Source organism: Oncorhynchus tshawytscha, linkage group LG05 (assembly GCF_018296145.1).
Source record: "Oncorhynchus tshawytscha isolate Ot180627B linkage group LG05, Otsh_v2.0, whole genome shotgun sequence".
In the NCBI taxonomy this organism is placed as follows: domain Eukaryota; kingdom Metazoa; phylum Chordata; class Actinopteri; order Salmoniformes; family Salmonidae; genus Oncorhynchus; species Oncorhynchus tshawytscha.
In genome coordinates, this window is record NC_056433.1 from 73,662,176 (window position 1) to 73,684,373 (window position 22,198).

Genomic DNA, 22,198 nt, shown 5'->3' on the forward strand with positions numbered 1-22,198 from the left:
ATTTTTCATAACAAACTAATGCATTTTTAAATACATTGTGGTTAATGTAGAGTATGATTTCATTTAATAATTTAATTATAATCGTTTTAACACCAATCATAATCAAACTATCGCAACTGTTTGACTTGAAAAAATACAAAACTTTTTTTTTTTAAAGAGCCGTTTTAGAGCTAAAAGAGCTAACTGAAAAGAACCGGAATGCCCATCACTAAACCCGGTACAGTAGATGGCGGCAATTCACCAAAATATGTAGTCTGCCATAAAACCTTGAATAAGAAGTAGAAGAAGAAGTTCAGTGCACAGAAGCTTCTACAGTAAATAGCTTACGTTGTACATTGATAAATAAGAAGACATGCTTTCCGTCCTCAGATTGCTATTGATCTTATTCAGTCTAAATGAGGCCAAACAGAAAGATTTGTACACTTTCAAAGTTGTTAATAGCAGAGGGAGATTAGTCTCTTTGGAAAAATACAGGGGTTCGGTAAGTTTGAAACTCGAGCCTACCAACTTTTGCACGGTAGCCTATGCAAAATTGCCATTTGTTTACCGGTGAATGCATGCTGCGGATTTTCCTTTCACAAGGCATGTATGATCTATGCACGTTTTATAACAATAGCATCTTACTCTTATGAATAAAATGCTAAATTTAAGACCAAATTCTTTGTGTCTATCATCTGTATACGTGGCATCTGCTGCTGGACTCCAACGTTGCTTAGAATACTAAATTGATTTATAGGCCAATAGCTAGCCTTTAGTTTGATCCAACTGTTATGTCTGGTTGTGTATTACTGACTATAATGTAACCTGCATGCAGTTATTTCATAAGCCCTATAAAAGAGAGGTCATATTCCCTTCTGTAGTCAGTGATAATTTAATATTTTTAAAACATCAAGGTTGGCCATTTTAATACATATTTAAAACTTCACAGGGCACATTTTATAGACCGTCTGCATGCTGCATAATCTGAACAGAATTTAAAGTGATACAGTAGAGAGGCGTTCCCAAATCTGCCCATTTTCTATCCTTATCACGTGTAGTTCCGTCGTATTGACACTAGAGGACAGCAATACCATATGAGCACTACGGGTAAAACCTTTTTTCTCTCGCAGTGTTTACCTCCGAGCTCCATTTATTTAAAGGCCGGGTGCACAGCCAGGGATACTGATGCAAACACTTTTTGACCTAAGAAGTCCAAGTAACCTATTAATAAACGAAAACGCAATGCACAATTAAAAGTGCATGTCTGCTAAATTATTGCGAAGCATTTATTTATTTATCCTTTTAGAGTTTATTATTGTGCAGTATTATTCTAGCGCTTTATACAATTTTACAAAAGGGATTTATAAAATCATAGAAGCTCAATTAAAAAAGAAATAATGAAACAGTCCTGTGTAGCTCAGTTGGTAGAGCATGCAATGCCAGAGTTGTGGGTTTGATTCCCATGGGGGACCAGTATGAAAATGTATGCACTCACGTAGTAAGTAGTTCTGGAGTAGTGTAAAATGTCAAACTTTGGAAATGGAATAGCAACTTTTCATTTTGATGGATACAATTATAGACCTTGAAGAGGAAGGGAGATGTATAGAAAAATACAGAAATATAAAGTTGGCCATAAACATGCCTCACCAAACACTTTTTTTGCTGCCGTCTCCGATGAGTCACACATTCACATAAGAGAACATAGGACAGCCCACAGGGCACAGACATTACTTCAACATCTATTCCACGTTGGTTCAATGAAATGAGATGGAAACAGCATTGATTAAACCAAGTGTGTGCCCAGTGGGAAGTAATGGCTCAAACATTCACCTCAAGGATGTTTGGAATGTGTTTGTGCAATTCTATAATTCCAGTGTTCAAGTGATTCATTGGATAATTTTTGGGGGAATAAAAGTAGTGCACTGGTGCTTTACTTGTCCTGCATTAGAGGACCCATCTGTAGTGCAGGCAAAAAAAACATGTGTTATAGCAAATCACAAGTAATATATCTTATATTTGATCAAAAAGTCACTGCATCTGTTCAATACTAAAACCAAGCTATTGGCCCAGAATTGCTCAAATATTTTAATGGATATAAAGAATTTGACTTGACCAAACATTATTGCAACGATTGACCATTTTCCAGAGCTTCTTTCACTATCACCCTCATTACTATCTGGCCTGAACCTCCACTATTCACTCTGCTCAGAGACTCCTCATCACTTACATTCACCTCCAAACCTTTGATCTTGTTTTCCTACCATGCCCACTCAATTCTTAGCCTTGTAGCTCTGTGGTAGTTCCTACACAGAGAGCAGGAAGGATAAAAGGGTCAAACTATTTAATGGAATAACCCCTGTGCCCTTACCAAATGTGTCATCTGGTCACATAGACAACAAATCCTCACATTGAAATAGCCAGTGCGTGACTTTGGCAGGAGCTCACTGGAGCTGAGTACCGGCACCTCAAATGTTCCAATTGTTGAGCTCCTGTTCCTCTTATAGAATATTTGCTCTAAAGTATTGTGGAGCTCCTCCACCTAAATATAAGAAGTACCAGCACCCAAAATGAGTACTGGTACCTATTTCAGTCAAGCACTGGAAATTGCATTCAGCACCAATGAAAGGCTACTGGTTATTTTCTTATTATCGATAACAGTTTTCATCAGTACATTTATATTTTTAGTATTATGGTTGCCTGCAGGTGTCTCTTGTGGTGAATGTGGCCAGTGACTGTGGCTTCACTGAGGATCACTACACAGACCTTCAACAGCTGCAGAGGGACTTTGGGCCGTCCCACTTCAACATCCTGGCCTTCCCCTGCAACCAGTTTGGCCAGCAGGAGCCTGGCAGCGACAAGGACATTGACGCCTTTGTCCGGCGTGTCTACGGAGTCTCCTTCCCCCTCTTCAGCAAGATTGCTGTGGTGGGCACCGGGGCCAACAATGCCTTCAAGTACCTTGTGGGTGAGTGAACAGATGAGGGATGGATGGGGGCAGAGGCATACACACATATACATCTCGCTGTATGGGCGGCAGGCAGCCTTGTGGTTAGGAGCGTAGGGCCAGTAACCGAAAGGTCGCTGGTTGAAATTCCCCAGCCAACTAGGTGAAAATCTGTCGATATGCCCTTGAGCAAGGCACTTAACCATAATTGCTCCAGGGTCACTGTCAGTAATGGCTGATTCCTGGCTCTGACCCCACTCTCAGGGGGAGTGGGATATTCATTTGTGAAATAGGACAAATGTAAGCACCCACCTAACTGGATGTGTTTTGGGTGGTGAGGGGAGCTCTAGGACCTCAGATGTAATCATTTTATAACCTAATATCCAATGTTTCCACAGACGAGCAGTCTTCATCAGGGTATAATGACAAACACTGCGGGTCACTAATTTATATAGTGCCAAAGGACACACACAGGTGTCTGTAATCATGGCCAGGTGTGGCCTGATATCATTGGTTAATTCTCATATAAAAATAACATACAAAACAACATGAATGGATAGCATTTGATCATAGATAGAATTTGGCTACATAGGCCTACAAATGTTTACAATGAATAGCAAAATCACAAGAATGACTTCAGATCAAAGTCTACGTTGAGACCGAAAGGAGCAAGGGTCTTTAAATTAAAGATCCAGGCAGCTTCTCGTTTTAATAATAAATTGTCGAGGTCACCGCCTCTCCTAGGGAGGTTGACATTTTCGATGCCAATATAACGTAGGTACAAAATCGAGTGGCTCACTTCCATAAAGTGGGCCCCAACTGGGTAAGTCGAGTTTTTCCTCCGAGATTCATACTTTTAATTCACGCTTATAAGTTATAAGATAAATAACTGCCTTAGTGGAGCACGTGATAACACCTTTGATTGGGATCTGTTTCCCTGTTTGTGGGTGTTTGAAAGATCTACATTTGTAAGTGCCATTGCATTGAGCGCAGCCATTACACTTGTAGTTTCCATCCGGTAGAGGCGCAAATAGACTTTGTGCAGAGATATTTTGGGGTGGTATATCAGAGTTTACCAATTGATCTCTGAGATTTCTCCCCCGAGAGAATAGGACCAAGGGAGGGTCTGAAAACACAATAACGATACTGTCATCGGATCTTAGAATGTGCTAATGTTTATGAACGATTCCCTTAATTTGTTCAGAGCACTTTGAATAGCTGGTAGTTACAACGCAAGAATGCTTCTTTTTGCGAGACTGTCCTTGTAAGAGATCATGTCTCGATTTGTTTAGAATTTTCTCAATAGCAGTATTAATCTGACAATTTTTGTACCCCTTCTCCTTTAATTTTCTTTGTGTTTCAGCCATATTTTTGTTGAATTCTGATCGTTTTTGCAAATTATTTTTATTGCATCCTAAGATGCTGGGTTATTTTACTGCATCCTAAGATGCTGGGTTCTTTTACTGAAGACTCCGAAGCGTACTTATAATAAACAGAACAGATTTATTGAATGTTCTCCTTAACACATTACGGTCAACTACTCTCTACGGTGTCTTCAGCCCAACTCTCCTATACATCATTGAACCTTTACCTCCCTTGCATCTCGTAATCCAATCACTTCAATGCAAGAACGGAAACCCCATTGTCATTTGTTAATTCAAATAACTCAACCTCTGCATACAAATCTCATTGGCTATTTGCAACCATTTCAAATCTAAACTCATTAACACATAATACATTTCTCAATACACCACACTTTTGATTCGACAGAATGGGCTGTAGGGCAAACTGCTTTTCAAGGGAAGTGGGTGACAATTATCAGCCCTCAACAAACTGTTAGGATCAGTAGGTTTCCTGTAAAGATCAGAGTATAGAACATTATCCTCACATAAGATCAGAAGATCAAGGAAACTGATTTGATGTGTATCAGATTGCATAGTAAATCTCAGGTGCTCAGAACAAGAGTTAACAAAAGCATGGAACGCCTGGAGCTGTTTTGCATCACCCCTCCATAGAACAAAAATATCAACAATATACCGTTTCCAAATAGTAATGTTCGGCAAGAAAATATTTTTGAGAGAGTTGAAAATGGACTGTTTTTCCATGTAACCCACGTACAAATTACCATAGTTAGGAGTCATAGGGGATCCCATCACAGTACCCTTTGTCTGAATAAAGAAATAATTTAGAAACATGAAGTACTTGTGTGTGAGTACTATTTCAGCCAATGATATAATGCATGCACTGGAAGGTAATTCATTAGGGTCACGTCGCAGAAGAAAATGTTCCATGGCTTCAATACCGCCCTCGTGTGGAATATTTGTGTATAACGACTCAACATCAAAAGTGACAAACAAGGTATTCTCAGGGAGAAGAAGAGATTCAATGATAGAGATCATACTGCTGGTGTCCTTTACAAAGAAGGGGAGCTGTTCTGCAGGTGGTCTAATAAAAAAAGTCAACTAAAGTCGATAAAGGAGCCGTTACTGCGTCAACTACATTCTTGTGTAATTCTGTATAGAAAGTGGCAATTTTAAGTCATGTTCTTTCTTGGTGATCTGACCAGAAATTAAATACCCATCTAGGAGAGTAAAGACAGTGTTCTGCAATTGGGAAGTGGGGTCACTTCTGAGTTTGTTGTTAAAGGTGTTGTCAAGCAGTTGTCTATGACACTCATTTACATAAACTGTCCTATCCATAAGTCCAACCGACCCACCCTTTTCAGCAGGACGAATAAGGACTGACGTATCGGATTGTAAATCAAGCAAAGCTTGTTTTTCATCCTTGGGTAAATTATGGAAAGATTTGGAGTCCTGTTTGTTCTTAAGGAGATGAGCAACATCTTTTTCAACGAGTCTGCAATATGTCTCGATCAAGTGATTGTGATTGGCTGGAGGCATAAAATAACTCTTACTTCTAAAAGGAGTCGGAGTATGTGCAGGTGAGCAACCTACATGTTCAGTAGAAATATAACGATTAGGGGAGCTAAAGTATTCCCTTAAACGGATGTTACTAAAAAACTTAAACTTGTCTACCTTTAAATCAAAATCGTTGCACTGGGTTGTAGGCACAAAATAACCCTTTATTAAGCAAAGAGACATGGGCATGGCTCTATATCTTGCCTGATAAATTAAAGTCACCCAGTCCCGTGGGTTCTAGGACCGTGTGAACGGTCTCCTCTGCCTCTGATAGTCGTTTCTTCTTACCCCGTCGGGTGCGGCATCTCGTCGATGTGCGTGGCTGCGGCCACCTCCACCCTTCCGTCCGCCCAGTCTCTGGTTGAATAAAAAACTACCGCTGGAAGCCGATGAGGCGCTGGTTGTAGAGCGTGGGTCAGACAGGGGTGGATAGAAGTAAGCGGCATCCCTCCTGTGTCTGTCATGGAGAGGAGGAGCAGGACCTCTTGTCAGGGTTTCTCCAGAAGTATACTTTGTTCTCAGCCTTGTCTTTTTTGTCTTGGTTGAATTTCTTGATTTTAAGCTCCTTTATTTCTGTAGACACCTTGTCCTGGAGCGCTTGGTTAGTTTTCATCAGTTCATTGAATATGCCATCATCATTAACAGCTCCTGGCAGAGCTGTGCGTTTCGCTTGAATTGTTATCCATTTCAATAAAATCCCTTTTCAACTGGTCAACAATTAATGTTATTAAATCAATAGAGCATGTGTTCAGGATGGCACACCAGCGCTGTACCAATGACGGTTCTATTTGCCACCTGTGTCCCCGTGGAATAATGCCTTGACACACATTCTTAATACACACGCAAAACTGTTGAGCGTGAAAAACCCAGCAGCATTGCAGTTCTTGACACAAACCGGTGCACTTGACACCAACTACCATACCCCGTTCGAAGGCACTTAAATATTTTGTCTTGCCCATTCACCCTCTGAATGACACACATACACAGTCCATGTCTCAATGGTCTCAAGGCATAAAATCCTTCTTCAACCCGTCTCCTCCCCCGCATCTACACTGATTGAAGTGGATTTGATTAGTGACATCAATAAGGGATCATAGCTTTCACCTGGATTCACCTGGTCAGTGGATGTCATGGAAAGAGCCAGTGTTCTTAATGTTTTGTACACGGCGATGGGTGGGGGATGCATTTTCCAACTTTTTCCTGAATAGCTTGAAGTGTGAACAACAAGTCTATAACCCCTGACTTACATGGGCAGACAGCGACCGTCTTTGGACTCATTAGCAAGCCTAGGCCAGCTCAGAGAGTGTGTGTGTCTTAAGTGTGTTTGGTTTATTATGGGTTTGAGTGGCAGGTTGGGTCCCCCAGCGGGAGATAAAATGGCAGGCTACTGGCAGGCTGCACGTTTTTACAAACGGACCCTCAGAGCGTAGGTGATTCAAACGTCAGGAAAAATCAAGGGGAAGGAGAAAAAGAGGCAAATTACATTTTTACCACACTCTCATATTTTCCTGATGGAGTGCTCGTGAAAGGAATGATGATTGCAATCTTCTCCTCACCTTTAAGTGTACTATGTCTAAATATTTTATTCAATGCATTGTTTTTAAACCGCAACAACTAGGGGTTGCAACATGGCTTTTCATCAGATGCTAATTTGTATTCATGATATATTACCACACAATGAAAATACTGTATATATGGTTAATTCCCGATTTCATTATTATGCCATTTTTAAAATATTTTTTTTATACCTTATACTTTATTTAACTAGGCAAGTCAGTTAAGAACAAATTCTTATTTTCAATGACGGCCTAGGAACAGTGGGTTAACTGCCTTTTTCAGGGGCAGAACGACAGATTTTTACCTTGTCAGCTCGGGGATTCGATCTTGTAACCTTTCGGTTACTAGTCCAACGCTCTAAACACTAGGCTACCTGCCGCCCCAAAAACACATAGGTATTTATGTAATTGTCACAAAAAAATTTTTCTCTTTTGATTCTTTACAGAGATGTCAGGAAAAGAGCCTGACTGGAACTTCTGGAAGTACCTCATCGATACAGATGGGAAAGTCGTGGATGCCTGGGGACCCAGTGTCTCTGTCAAAGAACTCCGACCTAAAATAGCTGAAATGGTACGGAATATCATTCTCAAGAAGAAAGAGGAACTTTAACTCAACACCTCAAGACCCATCTGACAAGCTATTCAGGAATATCCTGTGATTGAAATCCACTGTCTGCAACAAAAACACCCCGAGCATCATAAAAATACGCACCAAGCACCACACACTCCAAGCACCACACACTACATACGGTAAATGTTGTATTCTACAGATGTAGGATCTTAATTTGAGCTAGTTTGCTACATCAGGAAAATAATCCTGCAGCAATAGAAAATGTGAATTATTATGTGGATTATAGTTAATGGGCATTTTTGTAGGTGTTGATACATTTTTAGGGAAAATCAAGTCTGGAATTTCAAATGTGAAATTACAAGCTTCAGAAGCCTTTTTAAACCTCAAATACACTAAATAGTTTAAAATCTCCTGCAACAGGGTGATCAAATTAAGATCCTGTATCTGTGCCCCTGTTAACTTTTATGAAACCACCTCTACGACTGCATTCAGCATACTGATATCCTCTTTTGGAAGCAGTTGATCTGCCTGCGAAAAACTCATCAGTAATCAGAGCTTATTGTTGTGCTGTTGAGAGGTTCTTTGTATTGGATTGCCTTTTCATGGTACATGTGTGCACATTAATAAATATACTTTTACAAAGTGGCATGAATGCTTTCATCAGTCTTTTCTCTACACAAAGCTGTACATGGAAATGTGTAGGAGGTTCATTTCGGTCAAACTTGACTTTTGCATTAACGTTTTTCTCAAATAGATTTGTTTGTTTTTTGACTGTCTCTGCCTGTAAGGAATAATCACATTCCTTTGTAGATAAGTCTTTCACTCTCTAATGTTTTCAAGGTTAACACTGTGCTTTGTGCTTTTGTGTTCTTTACCTTGTTGTCATTTACACTTTTCTTAGACTGTGTGCTTGTCCTGCCACCGCTTTGCTTTCAACTCATTTGAAACCATATCTTTGGAGAATGAAAATAGATTACCTGTCCTGAATGTGTCCTGAATGTGTTTTCTATGGTACAAGGTGTCGTTTCTCTGTTCAGCAAAGTGTTTTTATCCTTGGAAGATTTCGGTTGATTACCTTGGTAAAAAAATAGTGCTGTTGATTTCGGAGAAGACCCAGTTTGGCTGACACTGCATTGTCAGTAGTTTTGAATTCAGATGAAATAACAACCTGGAATGTTGTACCAACATACAATGCATTCAGAGCTCTGTTTCATTGAACAGCAAGAAAGTGGGAATGTACAATAGGTCTCGGATCTCCACCACTGACAATTACTGTTCCCTCTCATGTCTCTATCAGGAACAGATTTACCGCAAGGGTCTGTAAATTAGCCCTTACAGATGAATGAGGGCCGGGGACACAGACTGTAGGACCTTTGAGACTATCATGACACACCCCTAAGGGTATACAGTTGTGGCCAAATGTTTTGAGAATGACACAAATATTAATTTCCACAAAGTTCGCCTCTTCAGTGTCTTTAGATATTTTTGTCAGATGTTACTATGGAATACTGAAGTATAATTACAAGCATTTCATAAGTGTCAAAGACTTTTATTGACAATTACATGACGTTGATGCAAAGAGTCAATATTTGCAATGTTGACCCTTTTTAAAGACCTCTGCAATCCGCCCTGGTATGCTGTCAATTAACTTCTGGGCCACAAGATTATGGAGCTTTTCTTTGTTTGCTTTTGAGGAAACTAATAGGCTCTTTTTTTGGTGCATCGTTGAGTAGTACTGATGGCAGCCCATTCTAGCATAATCAATGCTTGGAGTTTGTCAGAATTTGTGGGTTTTTGTTTGTCCACCCGCCTCTTGTTCTCAATGGGATTAAGTTCTGGGGAGTTTCCTGGCCATGGACCCAAAATATCAATGTTTTGTTCCCTGAGCCTTTTCCTTTGTTCCCTTTTGTTCCCTTAGTTATCACTTTTGCCTTGTGGCAAGGTGCTCCGTCATGCTGGAAAAGGCATTGTTCATCACCAAACTGTTCATGGATGGTTGGAAAAAGTTGCTCTCGGAGGATGTGTTGGTACCATTCTTTATTCATGGCTGTGTTCTTAAGCAGAATTGTGAGTGAGCCCACTCCCTTGGCTGAGAAGCAACCCCACACATGAATGGTCTCAGGATGCTTTACAGTTGGCATGACACAGGACTGATGGTAGTGCTCACCTTGTCTTCTCCAGACAAGCTTTCATCCGGATGCCCCAAACAATCGGAAAGGTGATTCATCAGAGAAAATGACTTTACCTCAGTCCTCAGCAGTCTAATTCCTGTACCTTTTGCAGAATATCAGTCTGTCCCTGATGTTTTTCCTGGAGAGAATTGGCTTCTTTGCTGCCCTTCTTGACACCAGGCCATCCTCCAAAAGTATTTGCCTCACTGTGCATGCAGATGCACTCACACCTGCCTGCTGCAATTCCTGAGCAAGCTCTGTACTGGTGGTGCCCCGATCCCACAGCTGAATCAACTTTAGGAGACTGTCCTGGCGCTTGCTGGACTTTCTTGGGTGCCTTGAATCCTTCTTCACAACAATTGAACTGCTCTCCTTGAAGTTCTTGATGATCCGATAAATGGTTGATTTAGGTGCAATCTTACTGGCCGCAATATCCTTGCCTGTGAAGCCCTTTTTGTGCAAAGCAATGATGATGGCACGTGTTTCCTTGCAGGTAACCATGATTGACAGAGAAAGAACAATGATTCCAAGCACCACCCTCCTTTTGAAGCTTCCAGTCTGTTATTCGAACTCAATCAGCATGACAGAGTGATCTCCAGCCTTGTCCTCGTCAAAACTCACACCTGTGTTCACCATTCACTGACATGATGTCAGCTGGTCCTTTTGTGGCAGGGCTGGAATGCAGTGGAAATGTTTTTTTGGGATTCAGTTAATTTGCATGGCAAAGAGGGACTTTGCACTTCATCTGATCACTCTTCATAACATTTTAACATTCATAGCAGACTTTGTGAAAATTAATATTTGTGTCATTCTCAAATCTTTTGGTCACGACTGTACAACAAGGCAGGATAAATGAGTTAGATATAAATAACTAGATCTTATGGATCAATAAAAAAGTTAAACTTAGATGTATTTTTGTTTGTTGAATCAATTAGACCATGACCATTTCAAGCCTATCTTTCAATTAAAAGTTAAGACAAGTTAGCTGGCTAAATCCTTAAACCTACTTTGTAGTATCCCTGTGACCTTGCTCTGAGTTTAAAGACTTAATGTAACACATTTAAACACCATAAGCTATGCTTCTATATTATCCAATAACTTTTTAGGACTTGTCCTCAGACCCCATGTGCAGTAGGCTAGAATATCAGAAAGAACCCTGTTGTTTGTGGACTGCACATGTTCCTTACCACGGAGACAAAAGGCAGCAGGGTTCTCGCTTTTTGTTTTCTGTTTATGTGAAGACTTCAGAGCAGAAACATAAAAGTATCATTAATATGCATGACATTATATAACACAGATCTTCATATGCATGTCATTATACAACACCGATTTGTGAGCAAACTATGTTTCAATCCACCTCCCAATTGAATTTAGCAAATTGTTGAAGGATGGCTTTGTGAGACATTTTGATGCAAGTTAAGATGTACCTGGGCTGTGAAAGTCAATATAACCCCAATTCCAAGGCAAATGTGATATGTCTGAGGTTTTGTTGTTGTTCAAACAACTGCTAAATGATTTAGTGTTTTTTTGTTCCCAAAAGGAATAATTGGAACCTGAGCTGTTGAAAATTCTAACAACATTAATAAAATGTAGGATTTACCTGATTTGTTCTTGAACATGACATTTGGAGAAAATATTAAATGTTTAAAGAACTCCCACACAAACTGATAGAACCCTCTCTGGTGGCCAACAAGAAGAAAGGTAAAGACACATTTTTGAAATTGTGTTACATAATTTACAAAATGTGCTTTAGGATCAGATACAGTAATACCAATTAATCATATTGAGCAGCTTCTTAGGAGATTGAAGAATACTGAACAGGTCTTGGGAGATTGTGTCACATTCTGACCATAGTTCCTTTGTTTTGTCTTTGTTTTAGTATGGTCAGGGCGTGAGTTGGGGTGGGCAGTCTATGTTTGTTTTTCTATGTTGTATTTTGCGTTTGGCCTGTTATGGTTCTCAATCAGAGGCAGGTGTCGTTAGTTGTCTCTGATTGAGAATCATACTTTAGGTAGCCTTTTCCCACCAGTGTTTGGTGGGTGATTATTTTCTGTTTTGTGTGTCATCACTACACAGGACTGTTTCGTTTGTTCGTTCTTCCTAGTTGTTATTTTGTTTAGTGTTCAGTTTTGATTATAAATCATGAACACTTACCACGCTGCACCTTGGTCCTCACCTTCTTCTATCACTATACATAGATTTTTTTATGTACTGTATGTGTGAGGGGATCAGGAGATGGTTTAGAATGTGTCATACATGTAGCATGTAGCATTTGTATCCTACTGTATTTCCAGTGCTTGCTGAACTAGTGCTTGAGAACTCTGGAAGCTTTGGACACAGTGCTTCCACCCTCAGACTGAGCAGAGGTACGACATTTGGCTATCAAAATCTAGAGGTAAACTTAATTAAACTTAACACGGTAGAAAAATGGCATGAATAGCCCCCAATATCTAATTTCCTATCTGTCTGTAGAAAAATACATTTTAGCTGATAGTTCAGACAAGTCTGGCTGTCTCAGTGAGTTCCTCATCTGATGTCTAGGGTCTTGGCTTTCAAACTAAGACAGGATGATTATAGGTAATGCACTGTCATTATCTCAATACAAAGAGATTAGAATAGTTTTAGGTTTCTTACTTAATTTGAATATCATCAGCACTATTTTTTAAATTCCCTAATCTGCCTCACCTGCTTCACCTTTCACGGTACTGTCACGTCATCCTTGCCTGTTGCACAGAAGAAACTTGTAATGTATGTGTTGGCCTAGAGTGTGCTTGTATTCCCAGTGAAATGCATTACTCCTTAACCTGCCATGTACATAAAGAAGAACAGCAGCACAGTGTGGAAAGAGAGAAAGAGAGAGAGAGGAGAAAGAGAGTGTTGCTAGGGAGATGGGGATAAATAAAGAGATGTACGATGTCAACATGGAACAGGTTAGAGGTAGCATTCTCTTTTGTACTTGTGAAGGTTATTTATTTTAATACCCACCAAATAGTGCTACACTGGGTACTTTCCATAGCTTTGGTCAAAATGTATGCACTATACATTTACGCTGTCATTAAAGTGCACTATGGAATAGGCTGCCATTTGAGACACATACGCTATACATGCCCAGGGGTTATAAAGGTTCAAACCTACAGATATCTGTTCTTTTGCATTGGATGCGTCCCAATCTGCGTCTCAAACTCTCTGACCAGTTTGGGCTGCACACTAATATGACCCATTTGTGGAACGATGAGACTCTCACGAATATGTTTTGACTCTAGGATGCCCACAGGCCTCACAAGACTCATCTGAAGGTCCCCCGGTGCAAGTTTAAAAAATGAATGGAAGTATATAGGAGATAGTTTAGTACCAAAAATAAGGGGTTAAATACATGAACAAAATAAAATAAAAAACATGTTTCCTGATCTTTCTTTTATCTCTCAAACATAGGACAGACACTTCAAAACAAACTTCCTTTAGATTTTTTGGGGGGACTATGTGTTGTTCCATGTAATGAATGTGTTATTGAATGAGTTTGTATGGGCTAATAGCAGTAAGGCCAAAAATAATTTTTGATGTATTTTTTGGAAACTTAAAGGGGTCTTAAAATTCCTAATTAAATAGTCCCTCCCCTGGCTTAGACACGGCTTAGACTGTAGTTAAACCCTGCTTCCTGTGCGCAGATAAACAAATCATTTGCAGTCATGTCTTGTGATAAATCAAATAATCTACAGGTAACTGCCAAAATACTTGAATAAATGAGGGATCCAAAGTATATTGAAAGCAGGTGCCTCCACACAAATGTGGTTCCTGAGTTAATTAAGCAAATCAATTGTTTTATTTAATTTTTATTTAACCTTTATTCAAGGCAAGTCAGTTAAGAAAAAAATCTTATTTACAATGACGGCCTACCAAAAGGCAAAAGGCCTCCTGCCGGGACGGGGGCTGTGATTACAAATACAAATAAATCAAATGAAAATAGGTGACAAAACACACATCACTACGAGAGAGACAACACAACACTACATGAAGAGAGACCTAAAACAACAACACAGCATGGCAGCAACACATGACAACACAGCATGGTAGCAACACAACATGGCAGCAGCACATGGTAGCAGCACAAAACATGGTACAAACATTATTTTGCACAGACACAAAGGGCAAGAAGGTAGAGACAGCAATACATCACGCAAAGCAGCCACAACTGTCAGTAAGAGTGTCCATGATTAACTAAACCTAGAAATTTGATGTTTATGGACAAACGTTGGATTTAGCAGTGAGACTGTGAGAGCTTGTTGCAGGAGGTGTGCGTGTTTGCGTGTGTGTGTGTGTGTGTGTGTGTGTGTGTGTGTTTGCGTGCGTGCATGGTGTGCTGCGCAGCGTGGAATCGGTTCGGTGAAATACGTAATAGATAAGTTTCTTGCCTATTTCACTTGCTTTGGCAATGTAAACACATGTTTCCCATGCCAATAAAGCATGAGAGAGAGAGTGAAAGAAAGAAACAGTGACACAGAGAGAGAGAGAGAGAGAGAAAGAAGCAATCAGAGGGAGAGAGAGAAATAAAGAAAGAGACAGAGGAGAGAGAGAGAGACTGAGAGAGCGATAGAGAGAGAGAGGGAGGAAGGAAAGGGAAGGAGGGAGGGAGGGGGGCAGAGAGGATATTATTGTCTTGATCATAGTCTTCATACTCTTCTAATAAGTATGAGTCTCAAATCAAACATTTAATAGAACAAAAATAGCTTTAATGGATATTCAATTACAACAGTCATTTCAACGTTGTTTACTGTGCTCCCAGTGTTAATGTATAATAATACATAATTTAGTAAAAATAAATCATAATATATCATATTAATAAATCATATTAATATAAATATATAATAATCATAAATAATAGTAATAATAATAATCATGTAATTACATGAAGGCCTACTACCATCAATAAATAAACAGTGCAACATGTCAATACCTCTCATAAATACAAGTAGTGATGAAGTCAATCTCTCCTCCACCTTGACCCAGGAGAGATTGACATGCAGATTATTAATATTAGCTCTCTGTGAACATCCAAGGGGCAACCGTGCCGCTCTGTTCTGAGCAAATTGCAATTTCTTGTGGTACCTGACCACACGACTGAACAGTAGTCAAGGTGCGACAAAACTAGGGCCTGTAGGACCTGCCTTGTTGATAGTGTTGGTAAGAAGGTAGAAACTAGAACCTGTAGGACCTGTCTTGTTGATAGTGTTGGTAAGAAGGTAGAAACTAGAACCTGTAGGACCTGTCTTGTTGATAGTGTTGGTAAGAAGGTAGAAACTAGAACCTGTAGGACCTGTCTTGTTGATAGTGTTGGTAAGAAGGTAGAAACTAGAACCTGTAGGACCTGTCTTGTTGATAGTGTTGGTAAGAAGGTAGAAACTAGAACCTGTAGGACCTGTCTTGTTGATAGTGTTGGTAAGAAGGTAGAAACTAGAACCTGTAGGACCTGTCTTGTTGATAGTGTTGGTAAGAAGGTAGAAACTAGAACCTGCAGGACCTGTCTTGTTGATAGTGTTGGTAAGAAGGTAGAAACTAGAACCTGCAGGACCTGTCTTGTATATAATATTAATAAATCATATTAATATAAATATATAATACTCTTAAATAATAGTAATAATAATAATCATGTAGTTACATGAAGGCCTACTACCATCAATAAATAAACAGTGCATCTGGCAGAGTTAAAAGGTGCATCCTTACACAGTGGTATCATTTTCACTATTTGGAAAATATTGAATTCATTATGGTGGTAGATGAAACATTGAGTTTTACTGAAGCTGCCCATAACATGAAGCAATCCTGTTGTATTTAATCAAACCACAACATTAAATCAGGATTCTCAATGCCTCACCAGACAAAAGCACACATCTGGCATTTGTAAACAGCGACATTATTGACAACTATTATGTACAAAGTCAATCGACAGCTGATTCAGACATTTCAGTTCTCTGAATATAAACCCTACAGGTTTTTGTGTGCATGATACACAACCGGCTATCATTATCTGCCTGATAAAACAAAAACAATACAAAAACATTTTATTTGGCACTTTGAAAAATGCATAAAAGCCTCACAGTAGCACACATTGTTTAAATCAGTCAAAGATTGAGACAAACACATGTTGTTGACAAACATTTCACATACCAAACAGAACAACCAACACCTTTGCAAAAAAGCGACTGCAGCTAGAGGCTCATCATTGTCTGTAAAACAGCTTGGGCACATGATACCACTAATTTCTTATTTTTGTCCAGCAATGAAATACTTCTGCATACTGGAGCAAAGTAGGCCTAAATTAGGACGAGCAATGTAACTCTTTTGCATTTTTATTTATTATCGATCCCCATTAGTTCCTGCCAAGGCAGCAGCTACTCTTCCTGGGGTTTATTATGGATCCCCACTAGTTCCTTCCAAGGCAGCAGCTACTCTTCCTGGGGTTTATTATGGATCCCCACTAGTTCCTTCCAAGGCAGCAGCTACTCTTCCTGGGGTTTATTATGGATCCCCATTAGTTCCTGCCAAGGCAGCAGCTACTCTTCCTGGGGTTTATTATGGATCCCCATTAGTTCCTGCCAAGGCAGCAGCTACTCTTCCTGGGGTTTATTATGGATCCCCATTAGTTCCTGCCAAGGCAGCAGCTACGCTTCCTGGGGTTTATTATGGATCCCCATTAGTTCCTGCCAAGGCAGCAGCTACTCTTCCTGGGGTTTATTATGGATCCCCATTAGTTCCTGCCAAGGCAGCAGCTACTCTTCCTGGGGTCGTGCAAAATGAAGGCAGTTTACATAATTAAAAAAACATTACTATACATTCACAGATTTCACAACACACTGTGTGTCCTCAGGTCCCTACTCCACCACCACCACCACATATCTACAGTACTAAATCCATGTGTGTGTGTGTTTGTGTGTATGCATGTGTCTGTGCCTATGTGAGTGTTGCGTCACAGTCCCCGCTGTTCCACAATGTGTTCCATAATGTTTTTTTATCTGTTTTTTTCAATCTTCTTTTACTGCTGGCATTAGTTACTTGATGTGGAATAGAGTTCCATGTCGTCATGGTTCTATGTAGTACTGTGCACCTCCCATAGTCTGTTCTGGACTTGGGGACTGTGAAGAGACCTCTTGTGGCATGTCTTGTGGGGTATGTATGGGTGTCCGAGCTGTGTGCTAGTCGTTTAGATAGACAGCTTGGTATATTCAACATGTCAATACATCTCATAAATACAAGTAGTGATGAAGTCAATCTTTCCTCCACCTTGACCCAGGAGAGATTGACATGCAGATTATTAATATTAGCTCTCTGTGTACATCCAAGGGGCAACCGTGCCGCTCTGTTCTGAGCAAATTGCAATTTTTTGTGGTACCTGACCACACGACTGAACAGTAGTCAAGATGCAACAAAACTAGGGCCTGTAGGACCTGCCTTGTTGATAGTGTTGGTAAGAAGGTAGAAACTAGAACCTGTAGGACCTGTCTTGTTGATAGTGTTGGTAAGAAGGTAGAAACTAGAACCTGTAGGACCTGTCTTGTTGATAGTGTTGGTAAGAAGGTAGAAACTAGAACCTGTAGGACCTGTCTTGTTGATAGTGTTGGTAAGAAGGTAGAAACTAGAACCTGTAGGACCTGTCTTGTTGATAGTGTTGGTAAGAAGGTAGAAACTAGAACCTGTAGGACCTGTCTTGTTGATAGTGTTGGTAAGAAGGTAGAAACTAGAACCTGTAGGACCTGTCTTGTTGATAGTGTTGGTAAGAAGGTAGAAACTAGAACCTGTAGGACCTGTCTTGTTGATAGTGTTGGTAAGAAGGTAGAAACTAGAACCTGTAGGACCTGTCTTGTTGATAGTGTTGGTAAGAAGGTAGAAACTAGAACCTGTAGGACCTGTCTTGTTGGTAAGAAGGTAGAAACTAGAACCTGCAGGACCTGTCTTGTTGATAGTGTTGTTAAGAAGGTAGAAACTAGAACCTGTAGGACCTGTCTTGTTGATAGTGTTGGTAAGAAGGTAGAAACTAGAACCTGCAGGACCTGTCTTGTTGATAGTGTTGGTAAGAAGGTAGAAACTAGAACCTGTAGGACATGTCTTGTTGATAGTGTTGGTAAGAAGGTAGAAACTAGAACCTGTAGGACCTGTCTTGTTGGTAAGAAGGTAGAAACTAGAACCTGCAGGACCTGTCTTGTTGATAGTGTTGTTAAGAAGGTAGAAACTAGAACCTGCAGGACCTGTCTTGTTGATAGTGTTGGTAAGAAGGTAGAAACTAGAACCTGTAGGACATGTCTTGTTGATAGTGTTGTTAAGAAGGTAGAAACTAGAACCTGTAGGACCTGTCTTGTTGATAGTGTTGTTAAGAAGGTAGAAACTAGAACCTGTAGGACCTGTCTTGTTGATAGTGTTGGTAAGAAGGTAGAAACTAGAACCTGCAGGACCTGTCTTGTTGATAGTGTTGTTAAGAAGGTAGAAACTAGAACCTGCAGGACCTGTCTTGTTGATAGTGTTGGTAAGAAGGTAGAAACTAGAACCTGTAGGACCTGTCTTGTTGATAGTGTTGTTAAGAAGGTAGAAACTAGAACCTGTAGGACCTGTCTTGTTGATAGTGTTGTTAAGAAGGTAGAAACTAGAACCTGTAGGACCTGTCTTGTTGATAGTGTTGTTAAGAAGGTAGAAACTAGAACCTGTAGGACCTGTCTTGTTGATAGTGTTGTTAAGAAGGTAGAAACTAGAACCTGTAGGACATGTCTTGTTGATAGTGTTGTTAAGAAGGTAGAAACTAGAACCTGTAGGACCTGTCTTGTTGATAGTGTTGGTAAGAAGGTAGAAACTAGAACCTGTAGGACCTGTCTTGTTGATAGTGTTGTTAAGAAGGTAGAAACTAGAACCTGTAGGACATGTCTTGTTGATAGTGTTGGTAAGAAGGTAGAGCAGTGCTTTATTATGGACATACTTCTCCCCATCTTAGCTACTGTTAAATTAATATGTTTTGACCGTGAGTTTACAATCCAGGGTTACTCTAAGCAGTTTAGTCATCTCAACATGCTCAATTTCCACATGATTTATTACAAGATTTAGTTGAGGTTTACAGTTTAGTGAATGTTTTGTAGCAAATACAATGCTTTTAGTTTTAGAAATATTTAGCTAACTTATTCCTTGCCACCCACTCTGAAACTAACTGCAACTCTTTGTTAAGTGTCACAGTCATTTCAGTCACTGTAGTAGTGTTGGTCATTACTGAGATGTGGCTAAGGAAGAGTGTTTGGAATACTGATGTTAACCTTTCTGGTTATAACCTTTTTAGGCAAGACAGATCTTGCCTAAAAAGGTGGGGGAGTGACAATCTTTACTCAGTTGTCTCCACCAAGTCTGTCCCCAAACAATTTGATGTGCTGGTTTTAAGTATTAAACTTTCAAATAGTTCTTTGTTGACTGTTGCTGGGTGCTATCGTCCTCCATCAGCACCGGCCTGTACCCTACTCTCTCCTGGCCCAAGCTTTCTCCTGCCCACTTACACCAAGCCTGAATTTGTCCTGCTAGGTGACCTAAACTGGGACATACTTAAACTATCTGACCAAGTCCTAAAGCAATGGGACTCCCTAAATCATTCTCAGATCATTACCAATCCCACAAGGTATGACTCCAAACACCCAGAAAAAGCTACTCTTCTTGATGTTATCCTCAAAAATAATCTTGATAGGTATCAGTCTGGCGTTTTCTGTAATGACCTTAGTGATCACTGTTTATCAGCCTGTGTTCGTAATGGATGCTCAGTGAAACAACCTGTCCTGATTTGGTATAGAATCAGCTTGATCCCCTCTGTCGAAGACACTTGGACCTTCTTTTTTATATACAAAAAAAGAACCGAATGGTTCTTTACCATTCGGTCATCAGATTTGGCACCAATGCTCCATATAGGACACATCACTGCACTCTATACTCCTCTGTAAACTGGTCATCTCTGAATACCCGTCGCAAGACCCACTGGTTGATGCTTATTTATAAAACCCTCTTAGGCCTCACTCCCCCTTATCTGAGATATATTCTGCAGCCCTCATCCTCCACATACAACACCCATTCTGCCAGTCACATTCTGTTAAAGGTCCCCAAAGCACACACATCCCTGGGGCGCTCGTCTTTTCAGTTCACTGCAGCTAGTGACTGGAACGAGCTGCAACAAATACTCAAACTGAACAGTTTTATCTCCATCTCTTCATTCAAAGACTCAATCATGGACACTCTTAATGACAGTTGTGGCTGCTTTGTGTGATTTATTGTTGTCTCTACCTTCTTGCCCTTGCTGTGCTGTTGTCAGTGCCCAATAATGTGTGTGCCATGTTTTGTGCTGCTACCATGTTGTGTTGCTACCATGTTGTTGTCATGTTGTGTTGCTACCATGCTGTGTTGTCATGTGTTGCTGCCTTGCTATGTTGTTGTCTTAGGTGTCTCTTTATGTAGTGCTGTCTCTCTTGTCGTGATGTGTGTTTTGTCCTATATTTCTTTATTTTTCATTTTTAATCCCAGCTCCCGTCCCCGCGGGAGGCCTTTTGCCTTTTGGTAGGCCATCATTGTAAATAAGAATTTGTTCTTAACTGACTTGCCTAGATAAATAAATATTAGATAAAATTAAAATAAATCAAAAGTAGCTAACGTGTAAAGTATTGAATCATCTGCATACATAGACACTCTGGCTTTACTCAGTGGCATGTTGTGAGTAAAAATGAAAAAAAAACAAGGGGGAATTCCTGATTCTACCTGGATTATGTTTGAGAGGCTTCCATTAAATAACACCCTCTGTGTTCTGTTAGATAAGTAATTCTTTATCCACATTTTAGCAGGGGGTATTAAGCCATAACCTGTTATAAGCCTTCTATAGACCACTCCAGCTGTGTTCTGGACACCATATGTGAACTGATTGCCCCCATCTATCTTCAGAGCTCATGTTGCTAGGTAACCTGAACTGGAACATGCTTATAACACCCCAGCCATCCTACAATCTAAGCTTGATGCCCACAATCTCACACAAATTATCAATGAACCTACCAGGTACCACCCCAAAGCCTTAAACATGGGCACCCTCATAGATATCATCCGAACCAACTTGCCCTCTAAATACACCTCTGCTGTTTTCAACCAAGATCTCAGCGATCACTGCCTCATTGCCTGCATCCGTAATGGGTCAGCGGTCAAGCGACCTCCACTCATCACTGTCAAACGCTCCCTGAAACACTTCAGCGTGCAGACCTTTCTAACCGACCTGTATGTTGGAAGGATATTGACCTCATCCCGTCAGTAGAGGATGCCTGTTTTTTATTTTTTAAATGCCTTCCTCACCATCTTAAATAAGCATGGCCCATTCAAAAAATTTAGAACCAGGAACAGATATAGCCCTTGGTTCACAAAAACATCCTATGGCGTTCTGCATTAGCATCGAACAGCCCCCGTGATATGCAACTTTTCAGGGAAGTTAGAAACCAATATACACAGGCAGTTAGAAAAGCCAAGGCTAGCTTTTTCAAGCAGAAATTTGCTTCCTGCAACACAAACTCAAAAAGGTTCTGGGACACTGTAAAGTCCATGGAGAATAAGAACACCTCTTCCCAGCTGCCCACTGCATTGAGGATAGGAAACTCTGTCACCACCGATCCACGATAATTTCAATAAGCATTTTTCTACGGCTGGCCATGCTTTCCACCTGGCTACCCCTACCCCGGTCAACAGCACTGTACCCCCCACAGCAACTCGCCCAAGCCTTCCCCATTTCTCCTTCTCCCTAATCCAGTCAGCTGATGTTCTGAAAGAGCTGCAAAATCTGGAACCCTACAAATCAGCCAATCTGGACCCTTTCTTTCTAAAATGATCTGCCGAAATTGTTGCAACCCCTATTCCTAGCCTGTTCAACCTCTCTTTTGTGTCATCTGAGATTCCCAAAGATTGGAAAGCTGCGGTCACCCCCTTCTTCAAAGGGGGGGAACACTCTTGGCCCAAACTGCTACAGACCTATATCTATCCTACCCTGCCTTTCTAAGGTTTTCGAAAGCCAAGTCAACAAACAG

General features: G+C 40.4%; 1 protein-coding gene across 1 annotated transcript; it reads left to right on the plus strand.

Annotated features, from left to right (window-relative positions):
• The first annotated feature begins 260 nt into the window (after nucleotides 1-260).
• Nucleotides 261-8,614, plus strand: gpx7 (glutathione peroxidase 7). Its single transcript, XM_024422272.2, has 3 exons — nucleotides 261-481; nucleotides 2,683-2,944; nucleotides 7,844-8,614. The coding sequence occupies exons 1-3, from the start codon at nucleotides 353-355 to the stop codon at nucleotides 8,005-8,007; spliced, it is 555 nt and encodes a 184-aa protein (XP_024278040.1). The 5' UTR covers nucleotides 261-352; the 3' UTR covers nucleotides 8,008-8,614.
• Nucleotides 8,615-22,198: the final 13,584 nt, after the last annotated feature.

What these genes read in the sequence shown, in the direction of transcription:
- gpx7 (XM_024422272.2), top strand. Translation starts at nt 353, where the DNA reads ATGCTTTCCGTCCTCAGATTGCTATTGATCTTATTCAGTCTAAATGAG. An exon ending in TGGAAAAATACAGGGGTTCG is followed by an intron (nt 482 to 2,682) that starts GTAAGTTTGAAA and finishes GGTTGCCTGCAG; the next exon opens with GTGTCTCTTGTGGTGAATGT. An exon ending in TGCCTTCAAGTACCTTGTGG is followed by an intron (nt 2,945 to 7,843) that starts GTGAGTGAACAG and finishes GATTCTTTACAG; the next exon opens with AGATGTCAGGAAAAGAGCCT.